This window comes from Nomia melanderi, chromosome 9 (assembly GCF_051020985.1).
Source record: "Nomia melanderi isolate GNS246 chromosome 9, iyNomMela1, whole genome shotgun sequence".
Classification (NCBI taxonomy): domain Eukaryota; kingdom Metazoa; phylum Arthropoda; class Insecta; order Hymenoptera; family Halictidae; genus Nomia; species Nomia melanderi.
The window spans coordinates 4,003,936-4,017,012 of NC_135007.1; the positions used below are offsets into that span (position 1 = coordinate 4,003,936).

At 41.8% G+C, this 13,077-nt stretch overlaps 1 protein-coding gene across 1 annotated transcript in view; it reads left to right on the top strand.

Annotated features, from left to right (window-relative positions):
* Window positions 1-13,077, top strand: part of Tmtc2 (Transmembrane O-mannosyltransferase targeting cadherins 2) — a 405,887-nt gene that overhangs the window by 174,937 nt on the left and 217,873 nt on the right. Inside the window, exon 4 of the mRNA XM_031986461.2 lies at window positions 8,014-8,905. Coding sequence (XP_031842321.1) covers window positions 8,014-8,905 — 892 coding nt within the window. The remainder of the gene's footprint in view (window positions 1-8,013; window positions 8,906-13,077) is intronic.

Below are 13,077 nucleotides of genomic sequence, written 5' to 3' on the forward strand. Positions count from 1 at the left end.
AACAAGTCAAAATGATAGTATCATTTTATCGACGAACAAAGTTTCTCGAAATTAAGAGGTCAAGAGAAAAAGGAGGGCAAACTTTGTTGTCGTAAACAAACATAAATTGCTAAGAAATAATATTTATGATAGATCTATGAAATCAACATATTTCATAAGTATAATGGAAATTTAAAGCGACCGTCGAACTTTTAGAAAAAAACAGCATCAGCTAATTACTACAAAAACTAATCAAATACTCATCCCCCTTGTACGCGTCACTCAATGCTCACGCGTCTGCTTCACCATCGGAAGCCCCAAATCCAATTTCCGCCGGAAGTAAACAGTAATATATCGCATGATGCTCCAGCACTTAGACGAATCCCTGTCAGACTATATCAACGCGACATCCGTCGAACTAAGTTCCCATATATCCCCTGTACATACTTTAGAATCTCCCATAGACATCCACGGGCGCGCACAGGCGGCAGACAGCCGTGTAACCGATAACGCAACGGCGATGCACCATGTGCAAACGTAAACCAGCCAGCGATCTGGCGGAGACAGCAGGCTGATACACGGTGAACCATCCCTAGCCCGTCCAACTAGCTCGAGCCGGCTTTAACCACCTTCGAACCACCTCCAGACACACCTTCGGCCGAATCTCCAGGCGTTCGCCTTTCGCGCACATTGCATCCGGATGCGCTGGATGCATCAGACGCTTCGCGTGATGCATGTCGCGGGCCAGCCAGCCAGCCAGCCAGCCAGCCAGCCAGCCAGCCAACCAACCAACCAGCCAGCCAACCAGCCACTGTGAGAGGGTTGGAGAAATGCCAAGGGTCGTTCGCATTTCCCAACACCCTTTCGAGTGTAGCGTCGCGCGGGAACCTCGATCTTCCCGTTTCTTCGCTCCTGTCCTATCCAGTTGCCCCCCGTCTTTTCCAACAGCCCTACTGTCGTTTTCACCATATTTTTCCTCTTATTATTGCGCCACCCCCGAAGCTAACATTCCTCACGCGAGACACACGGCGAATCGTTTTCTCGCGGGTTTCTTGTTGGCCGCGTGGCAGCCAAGAACGCGCGACGCGCCCCATCGGCAACCGGAAACGTCACCGACGGCCTGGAACCTCTCCTTCGTTGTTTTCCGCCCGCTTTATCTCACGGTGAGAAAATATGCGCGCCAACGCGCGAATCCCGCCTCCTCGAGGAAACGGGCTGGAGGAATTGTAGAACAGGAAACAGATGTTGAGCGGGAGTTCGGTCGAACGACGCCGAATTCGATCGCGAAAGTGCCAACGCGTTACATGCTGAGATACTGCGGTATCTATGGAGTGATTTTGAATGGTTTGCTTTTTTGATTTTATTCTATTTTTATGACGACTACTTGGATTTTGTGTCATAGACTGTTTCAGTTCTTTTTATTATTAGTTGGGAGCTTTGTTGATGAACTTCTGGCAATAATTACGTGCTTTGGTGATACTGAAGGTGCTACTGTAATTGAGTTACACTGTTCTTGCAAATTATCCTTTTTGGTAGTTGCATCGTAAAATTTGCCTGAGTTTCGGCTGGTGATAGGTATCTTCTTTAATCGGCTCGAATTTGCTTCGATTTTGACCTGTTCTCGCATTTTTAACATTCTGATTCTGAACTTTCATTCTCGTCCTTATAAAATTCGTATTTTGATCATGTTTCTTAATCATTCAGTAGTAGAAGGAACATTGCGCGCCTAACAAATCATTCTCCTTTATTAAGTCTTAGGGTAGCCTTAGTCAAGAGGTTCCGCGCCAAGCAGAACGTTAATGAACGCAACAGTTCTATAGCTTTACGACTCAGTAATTGCTATTAAGAAAGGAGGCCAAGACACTAAAGGTACACGTATTTGTAAAAACTGTGCTACCGTAACGTCACTTTAAAGGTACTGGTCTGAAGGTAATTAACCGCAAACTGAATAATGCTTGAATAATTTTTACGAAACCATTAGATGACTATCTTGAAATCGTTCACGTCATAAATCTCACTTTTGAGGACCTAACAGTGGGCAACGTATCGACTCAGTCCACTAGTGGCAATTACAGCAATTGCTAAGGCAGATTTTATCGGTTCTCTTGCATTTGACAAGAAAATTGGGCCTACAACCGTTTATTGAAACGCATGTACACTGCAGATTCTATCAAGGAGAAAGTTAATGATTTAGCTACGTAAACACTATTAATCTTATATACGTAAAATAATTCTTTCTTCAGGTTTCAAAATTGACCTTAATGGTATCACATCGTAGAAATCATAATACGTAGGATTTATGCAATGCGAAAAGGTTAAATGAAACTCTGAGATAAATCATAACATTCCAGTTTCTAATTTATGAAATAAATTACTTGATTTTGTACTTTGATTCTTATAAATACTGCATCAGCAGTGCACGTGTTGATGAAAGTGTAAAAGATGGACAAGAAGGAAGATGCCCCAAGAAAATAATGAAAAGAACTTTTCATTTCGAAATTGAATTTTAAACTCATCTATAAGACTAGCTAACAGATTAGACTCCAACGGGAAGATATTTGATAGATGATTTACTTTTTCTATTCGGAATGCCAGTTATGCTGGTATAGGAACTGCATTCGTTATGAAAGGTAATAAAAATCTAATGTTTCTTAGGTATAATGAACGGACAGTTCTAAACACCTAACAAAATTGATCTACAATAATCAAGAAATAGTACATAAGTAGTAATGAGAATATTACATAACATGTATTACTACGTACAGTAAGATTTTTACACAAAAATTCCACGAACCAAAATAAAACAGAAATTACAAACAACTAAATTGCGTCGTCGACTTCTTTTTCAGCTTATTAACAATTAAAAACCTGATAATATCGTGCGAGTCAGGTTTATGTATCCGTATGTCTCGCGGTGAAATATTATCTACGCTGGCACCGACCCGCCTCACGCGCACGACTAATGGCTAATTGTCATACCTCAGAGAGATTTTTAAAAGAGATTTCCCCAGCGAAAGGTATTGTTTCAACGAGTCTCTGCCAGCGGATAGAGGAGGGGCCGTCGTAACCGAATATTTTGTAATACTCTAAGCGAAACTTTTGTTTCCCCCTTCAGATAAGATCTGTCACGCAACTCGGATAGGGGTGGCCGTTAAAAGCATCGGTGTACACGTGGAAACGCGTGAATCTATCGCGGGTTATATCACCGCGTCCGACAAAGTGGGTCCCGCACAATTCTGGAACGCGCAATTATCGCGGCGACTTCTTCCGCGAGCTCGCAATTTAACATTAAAATGTCGCTTTCGCATTACGCCGCCCGGTACCACCGGCGGGCTCGCTTTAAAAGCTTTCGACGTTACTTTTCATTTGCGCGGAACGCCGACTTTCAAGAGCGTCGCGTCGATTAAGCGTGCCGCGCGCGCTTTCCTCGCGTTTCCGTGATAACCAACTGTAATTATATTCGCTACACGCTTTTTTGCTCCTCTCCTTTTCACTTCCTACCTCGGACCACCCCAACGGCGTTGCGGGTTTTTTTCTTTCGCTCTGAAGAAAAACGCGACCCGGTTTCAGCGCCGACCACGGACCGTACCATTTCCGTTTCAGAATCGTTTATCAGCGATCATCGAGCGGACCGCTTCCATCCGTTCTCGTCGAATATTCCGCGCGGTACGTGTCCCGGCGATCACTGCGAGCATCCGGGACCAGCCCGCTATATATTCTAATCCCTCCTGTCTCCCTTCAATCCTGTTTTACGCGCAGAAAAACGCGACCGCGCCAGACGGGGAAACAACGCCCGGCACCGTGGCATATCCTTTCGACTGTCAGCTATTTTTCGGAACTCGGAGCTGTTACGCTGGGTTCACACCGAGCAGGAATATTCGAGGACAGAATTAATATCGTTGTTACATTTTGTACTGTTAGTAAATGGCTTGATGTTTATCCGGATGGCAGAAGCATAAAAACTCAGTTCTTTGTTTATATAATAGTTTTGTTCGATCATTTGTAACCCTATTGATGAATAGTACATTAGCATCGAAAGTGAAATCGGAACAGATAAAAGGCATTAAACAAAGAGCCAACAAAGAGCATGCGAGAAAAGTAAAAGCAGTTACAGACTTGTTTGCATACAGACACATTTCTTTGCAAACGCATCTGGAAAAGATCTGCTGTTTGCATCAACTATTATTTTCCAAACATTTCTCTAGATACAAATACTCACTAGACGTAAACAGAACGTAGTCAAATTAACCTTTAAGTATGGAAGTCCGAAAATTATCGATTAATGTTAAACATTCTTGTTTGTAGCAACTAATAAAAAAATATTGTATTCATTTAACGTTTCGTAACTTCAAAACGTTTACAAACACGTTCGTAACGCGTTCTAATATGTTTCTGGTGAATTTGGCGATCACTGTGCTTTTAAATTTCAGTCTGTATTGAATCTTAGATAACCGTATATCTTCTTAAAATTTTAGCAACGGCGGGACTATCCTCGAAGCTACACTTCTGTACGGCAAGGTTTGACGCGTTCTGCGTGCAATTACGTTAGATTAGACTATAATGTGCATAGTTATCGATGACAAAGAAAGAAAGGAGCCGCTATAGTGGCGTACCATATCTAAAAGGTTAATGAAACGATTAGAAAATTACAGATAATGCGAACAGGTGTACAATGCGTACCCGAACGAAATCAGCAGCGAAATACCCACAAACATCGAGCGAATAAACCTGTAACTGTACGTGATCTGCTTGCAAGCTGTGCGCTAAATTCAGTGTACACACGATTATTTCTACACGTGTATTTCTGCCCAGTGTGAACTCACCATAACACGAATCGCCGATGTCCCGTTAGGGTCGATCTATGTCGCATCGAGTCACATTTTTCTGGAACAAATACATTCGAATTGTTGTCTATGTCTTTCCAACCACTAGAAAAATATGGCGAGCGTAAATTAATCTTTTCGACGAGAATACGGCAGTCCCTCTGTACAGCGAGGCGCGTGTTTGCAAAGCCTGGACAAATTAGTTCGAGAACTGCCCCGGGATACGAGTCGTTTCATTTAAATTACATTCGCAGAGGAAACCAGGTGGTTGAGTTCTTGCTTCGAGCGCATGGGATGATTATTTTATTAAGATTCCATTTAATTACGAGCGAAACTCTGTCAATAGCCTGACTCTGTGGAAGTTTCGATTAATCCTCTTTTCTTGGTAATTTCTGTTCGCCGCCTATTTCAATGCCGGTCCATTAAAAAGGTTTGAATATTTTACTATAGACGACAGCTACCACCATCTTTCGATTGCGATCGGGAATTATGCGAAGAATCTCGACGATCGAACGGTCTGATTTAAACCATTACTGGAAAAAAGGTATTCAACGTATAAAATCCGGACTGTTAAAGGTTGAATTCGAATTCGAATGGTCTATACTTATTCTTATATTGGTCGATACAGTCGGCAATACAAGCGAAGAAAATAACAAAAACGAATTTCAACTCGACAATTTCATTATTATCAAAGTTATGGAATTTTTAATTTTGGAAAAAAATTAAATACATGCCATTTAATGTAAAAAATTAAATACATACCATTTAATGGAAAAAAATAGAATAGCGCAATATACCATTAAGTAGAATGTTTTAGCTTTCCAGAAAAATTTTACTGATCGTGGTATTATTATTGTGTTGATAAATACAAAGTTTTTCCGTGTGGTCGGTTTTGCACCGCAGTAAAACGTTTGTAGCTAAGAAACGTAAAAATACTTTTTATAAACAGTGACCGATGTTATTCTCGACCGGGAGTACTTTAGTAGTTGTACTGTTGTTGTTCGTACAGTAACATGTATTAACATATTGTCCCAAAGCCATTATCTAAAACTGTGAAAGATAGTATTATTTCTCAATTAAAATCTGGCTTATCAACGAGAAAAGTTGCCAAGAAGTTTGCAGTTAGTCAAGCTGTAGTTCATAAAATACGGAAACGATATTGTAATGATGTTCCTATATCTTTAGGGGGACGTCCGAAGAAATAGTTTTGTCAAGACAAGCGACGATTGACAAAATATATAACTTCAGAAGTCGCGACGACGGCGTCAATGGCTGCAAAATTGTTAGAAAGCGAAGTTGGAAAGAAAATAAGCAAATGGGCGGCTCAAAGGGCATTAAAAGAATCTAATTTTATATGAATGGAAAATAAGAAGAAACCTGCTCTTTCAAAGAAAAATGTTAAAGCTCACTTGAGTTTTGTCAAAAAATATATAACTTGGAATGAAGAGCAATGGAAGACCGTGATTTCTTCAGACGAGTCTAAAATAAATCGAGTTTTATCGGATGGACGTTCTTGGTGTTGGAAAAGGAAAGGTGAAACCCTTTTGCTGCGTCATGTTAAACAGACAATTAAATTTGGCGGTGGTTCAGTCATGATATGGGGTTGTCTTACGGCATATAGAGTAGGTCCATTGCATCGAATTAAAAGTACGGTGAACCAGTACACTTACAAAAACATTTTGGTACAGTACATACATTTAAAAATGAAATTAGCGAATGACTACAGTGCTTCACCAACGACAATAAATGATTTGTGGCAAAGAGTACAACAACAGTGGTATTCTATTACACCAGAATACTGCGAAAATATAATTTCAAGTATGCCTAAACGCATTCGAGCCACTGCCAAGGCCAAGGGCTACTAGAAAAAATATTAAATCCATAAAAATATGAAATGTTTATTTGAAAATGAATTGTGGTGCAAAACCGACTACACCAAAACAATTTGTATTTACCAAAATAATAATAATATCATGATTGTTCACATTTTTTTGGAAAGCTGAAATATTCTACTTAATACTGCCTATTTTGTTTTTTTTTATTCTATATGCAAACATTAAATAAAAATATATTTTTAAAAAAATATCGTATGTGTGTTCACTTTTGCTCTTCATTGTACGCTGCGTGATAATTACTTAGTTTGATACCAAAATGACCAGCCCGGTCTTCGACAGAACGCGACTGACGATCGATTTCAGAATGCGTGGCGATAGAAGATCGCCTCTCTTTTTAAGCACTCTTTTGTTCAGGAGCACGTGAACAATTCTGCGAAACCGTTTCCACAGGTGTGCTCCAATTTTCGAGAGCTGTGTCGGCTTCCGACAGAACTATGCCGCGACATTTTCGAGAATTGACACTTGCGCCCTGAAAGACACTGCACGTGTCCTGTTGGTTCTCGATTAAAGAGCGCACCGCGCCGATTTCTGGAATTTATTTCCGCACATGCGTCCCAATTTCCGAACGCTCTGTATCGGCTTTCGACAAAGAAGAACATTGCGCTACGCACGGTTCTTACACATTGTAAAGTATTTTCACGAGCTAAATACGATAATTCCCTACGAAAATTTTGTTTAAAATAAGAATAAATTCTGCTACAAACAAAATTATTTCTTAGCTTATTTCTGTGTAAAAATGTTTATAAGAAAACATGTTATCAGAATGTTTGGATAATAAAGTTTCCAAACAATAATAGTAGAATTTATATCAATTTAATATAAATGAATAACTAGGGAGTAATCGGGTCAGTATGGTAACAAATGGAAATCACGAATAATGCACGAACACATTGGCGAGTCTATTCAAAAGTCCGCGCACTTAACTGGGAATAGCATCTCTCGCATTTAATTGAGGTCTCGGGCCAAAAGTGAATTTCACATCTCTCACCTGCAAATCCTTTGGTCTATGAAATGTAATATTATTCCACTAGACCTGCACTAACCACATAAATTTATTACTTCATTGAAAATTGTTCTCAACCAAGTATTATAAAGTTAAATATGGCACACACAAAATTACGATTAATTCTAAATCATTCATTTCTTGTTAAAATAACCACCGTATCTATTTATGTCTAAAAAACAAGTCCTTAATTTGCACAATTTGTTTTCACGTCTAAAATCCTCTACCTCTCATTTATACAGCATTTCAAAGCACCTAATACCCCAACTAAATTCCAATGGATTTTTAGAGCACCCTTCTCGTCTGATTCCAGGTGAACTGCAGCCTGACCCGTAACCGTAGTCTCGGCATTCTCTCCGGCAGCTTAGTCCTCCTAGTCCTCGGTAGGCTAAGGATCACCGGGACAAGGCCTGAGTTCGCCAGCGCGGACAATCCAACGGCCAGACACCCGTCTCGTTTGACACGGGGTCTGACGTTCCTCTATTTACCTGCGGCTAGTGCAAAAATGCTGCTGTGTCCCAGCACACTGAGCTTCGATTGGTCGATGGACGCGGTGCCGCGCATAACGAGCCTCTTCGACGCCAGGAACCTGGAATCAGCTTGCCTGTACGCAGCGCTGATCAGTGCTTCGATCTGGGCGATTAAAACACTTCGTCGCGCGCCTAGAGAGGTGTCTTTGAGCCTGGTGCAGGTGTACCCGCGCTCGGTGTCCTCCAGGTGTCCGGTTTGCGCAGGCAGGCGCATCGGGGGATGCCACACGGACGGTTGTCGCGCCGCGAACAACAACAACAACGGGCCCTTCGGCGACTGCCACTGCGCCAAGAGGCCCAACGGTGGCTCCTCGTTGACCGCCAGCAACGGACTCGCCAACAGAAAAGCCACCGCCACCGGCGTTGCGGTGTCGCTCGGCTTCCTCGTGCTTCCCTTCCTACCGGCTAGCAACCTCTTCTTCTACGTCGGATTCGTCATAGCCGAGAGGATCCTATACTTGCCGAGCGTCGGCGCTTGCCTGATCGTGGGAGCCGCTATCTCCGGTTGTTATCGGATAGCGAGAAGATGCGGATCGAGGAGGCGGGGCAGAACCGTTTTGCTAGTCAGTGTTGTACTTCTCTGCTTGATGTCAGCGAAGACGCTGCTGAGAAACGCCGACTGGTATGACGAGGAGAGCCTGTACAAATCCGCCTTGCACGTCAATCCGCCGAAAGGTGAGGCAATAGCATTTTCTTTTTCGTCCTTATCATTTGGTCAGGTGTGTGAATACTGAGATTTGCAAATACTGTTTGTGAAATCCTTGTGAACACTTATGAAATATGAATATTCAGTTAAAATTGATATTTGTATAATGCTTTTCGGAGAAGCAATTTCTTCGTTGGTTTTTCTGGTTGTTCGATAGTTATAAAAGGTGAACATCGTTAGTACAATTGTAATTGGCCGATAATGTAGTTATCGAGTTATATCATTTATTAGGACGTAGAAAAATATTCAAACACTATTGTACGAAAACTAATTTGATATCCAACATTTTGTGCAACAGTTTCATTTCAAAATTTGCATAATAAAGACGATAAAACAATCGTTTTAATGCTCATCCACTTACGTAGGATGCAGCGCTACTCACCTCGGCAATGGCGATCCACATGTTTATTCAACGAACACCGGTCAACTGGGTTCATGAGCCTCGCTCGTTATTCGAAACTAATGAATCTGCTCCTCTCCGGTCCGGCTCAACTATGTTATCTCTACTGAATGGACCACGCGAAAAACATAAAAACGCATTAAACCGTTCGCGTAGGTCCTCCAGACCAGTTCCCATTGCGCGGCCGCAGCGCCGCCGGTATTAATACACTCGCCGTAGCCCGAGTCCCTTTACTCACTGCCGCGCCCCTTCCATTCTACTTCGCGGCAATACGTTAATAATTAAAATTGCGGATGCGGTATCTCGCTAACTCGCTAACGTTTTAATTCCACCCTTCCCGCGCGGCGCGGCGCGGAAGGAAACCTCGCCGGCCGAGGGCAGGTTCGATCGGGATAAAAAGAGATAGCAGTAAAGATACGGCACGCGTCCGCGCGAGCGCAGGCGAATTAAAAAGATAAAGGATAACAAAGAGTCGCGTGCTAATGATAAACGGCGCGGGGCCGATGATCGAAACCAGATACGTCCGCGGGGACGAAATATACGGCGCGATGTAAAAATGAAATTCCGCCTGGTCGACGGATATCACTGGCAGTTTTCTCGTTATACGGCAGCTCGTTCTGCCGGCGGCTGACCTACGCTATCCAGCCTCTCATCTCAAACTTCCAGCTAGCCAACGATCCGCCTACCGTGTACATAAAATTGCCAGGAAGGTGGATACGCGACATGCAATAGGGGACACGGCTCGCCCGCTACACCTTTCACCCTCCCACCCTCTTTTTATCGTCCCTCTTATCCGTCTTCGTCCTACTTTTTATCTATCCGCAGTCAGTCGTTGTTAGCTGGCCTCCTCCGTCGTTACACTCTTTGCATCGTTTGTCGCTCGCCTTTTCCCGTGTCCCCGCCTTGTAATTTCGATCGTTATCTCTTCTTTTATTGCGCCCGCCCTGCGAGAAGGGCTGACCTCTATTTTAAGGAAATTGCAAGCCTTCTGATTATACTCGATCGAATCTGACCCGCCGCTCCTCCCGTACTGCATTTTAGTGTTTGTTCTTGCGCGCAGATTTGATAGACAGTGAATGACTCGTAATGGCGAGCTGATCTTACGATCGAGTTGAAGCGTGTCAAGAATGGCGTCGTATTCGCCGGTTACAAGTAATCTTTCCGTCTATCAATAGCTGTAGTACTGTTTATTCACATGCAACCGAACAATTACCGAAGCGGAACTAGTGTAATAATTTGTCTAACCAATTTCCTCGCTAATAAATAGAGGGATACGATATCGCAATGGAAGTATTTAGAGTGAAGTTTCCTTATTGACACATTCACGACAATGTTTTATACAAACGTGTATTAACACCAAACTATATAATAGCAATACATCGTCAATATTTAGCTCCAGATCTTTAAACGACGTGGGATCAAGTGAGCATCCTAAAAAATGCAAAATGACGTAGAATCAGGTTACTATTATTCTTCTCAAAATATTAAAACTGTCCTAAGACTACGTTACCGGTATTCAGCAAGAATTTGAAATGACGTATAGAACTACATTACCAGCCTTGAATGGGTTAAGTGTCCCTTTCAGTTAGCGTGACGATGAAAGAGATTCAAACGATTCACCCAACGACGAGTCGCGCGATGTATGACCAGCGTTAGCTTCCTATTTTCCGTCTGATGAATCAGTGATAGAGCTATACGTAAAGTGCATCGGTTTCCAACGACTTCCTTCCTTCTCCGAGGTTTTACCCTGGCCCTTATTTGTCTTTGTCGGTTTTCCTTTTTCACCAAATATCTCCTTAATCTGAGGTTGCTCCGCTGCTTCATACGGTTTCTCGACCCTCTAATTACCCGGCGCTGCCCTCGATGCACTCGTCGGATCTTCCTCCCATCGGTGGCTTCTCGCCGCGCTTCCGTAACCATTATCGCGGTTGCTTGTTCCGTCAGGTCTTGGGAACTTCATTCTATGAAGCTGCTGCCGCCACTACCGGCAACGCGTTAATATAGCCCGTAACGCGCGTTCATTCGGCGCCGAGCCGCATGGCCGCGTTTCCGTGACGCGCCACGCTTCGCTTTGTCGTGTTCTACGCTTTGTTTCCCTTTTAATCTTTTACGTCAAAAAAGCGCCGCCAGGGGTGGCCAGCGGCGCGAGAGGGTGGTCACGCGAGCCGCGCGGCCGCCACGCGTTACAAGTACCGACAACCGTGCTTCTGACGCGCGTTACAACGCGGCATCAGGCATCGTCAGCCAGACAGCCCGGCCACGTCGTGGCGCGTTTTAATTGCACCAACAGAAATTGCGTATTACGAAACGCCCGCGGCAACGAACGCGTACCGCGTGTCTGTACATTTGAACTTCGGTTCGTCGTTTTCGCCACTGCCTCCCGCTTTGACGGTGTCCTTTGATAGAGTATCCCTGGTTTGAATGAAAATATTGTATTTATTTAGTAAGATGTAGATGTATAGGATTATTTTCAATCTGTTAACTGTGGAAGTTAATTTCAGAAGTCTTTTATTTGTCTGAAAAAATAAATAATTCATCGTTGAAAGAGTTGGTATTATTTTGCGGTTTAAAATGATGTGTGTATTTACTCGTCGAACGCAGTTAACTTATTCGTGCTATTATTTGATCGTGTAATATGAAGTGTCGAATGTTGCGGAAGAAAGAGAACTTTATTTGTTCTAAAAGACGATTATTTAATGAATATATGCTTTATTTAATTCGACACACTTCTTCCAATGGAGTTTTAATGAATATATTCCTTTTTGAAAAATTCGAGTTTCGAGTTTACCACGAGGTTCATTTTTACACAGGAATTAGGTACGAAATTTTGCAAATCAACGCTGCACTGTTCTTTCATTCACAGTATTATTTTCGAATACTTTGTTTACATTTTGAGTGGTTCTTGCAGTATTATTTTCCAGCCTGAATTTATATAAGAAAATTACCACGAATGTTGCTGATTTTCGTGATTTCGAAAAACGATGCAAGAAATAGTTATTATGTACAATTTGGAAAAACTTGTTTGCAAAAAGTTACTCTGATAATCGACAATGAAACTGTTTCAGAGGTTACATAGAAAACAAGGAAATAACAATAAGAGGAGAACAAACATTTATAAGTACGAAAAATGTGACATTTCATATTACGCGACCCAGTATACCTAATTTTGGGACGGCAGGTGTTAAATACTTAAAACTAAATGTACCCACTTTGTATGTATCTGTTCCTACCACAGTTAGTCAATTAACTGGTTATAAAATAAAAGTAAAGAAGTTAGATGATTAATTTTTGTTAATGGAAACAGAAATAAAAGGAGAGACAAAAATTTAAAAACCGTTTGATTGGAGAATATAGGAATTGGTATGAAGTTGAATGAACGAAAGGAACCGTAGAATTTTTTAATTATTTTAAATGGAATTTTAAAATCGTTTAAAACGTTTTATGTTAAGAAGCCGTGACGAGTTGAGAAGTATGTGTAATCTATTGCGTTGCATTTTTTAAATAGACTGTTGTTTTAAAGACATTATGAAGAAAATGTTACATTGAAATTCAATTGTTGTTGAGGTTAGTCTTTTGAATGGAACGGTCACAATAGTCAATGATCCGGTCAAGTGTTTCAAAGCTATTGTTCTACGCTCCAACATGAAAACTGGATTTTTATACATATCTGCCTTTTTTGTAGTTTAAATATTTTTTCGACGAAAATCTTATAGAAATTTAACAATAGAATTAATTGATGTA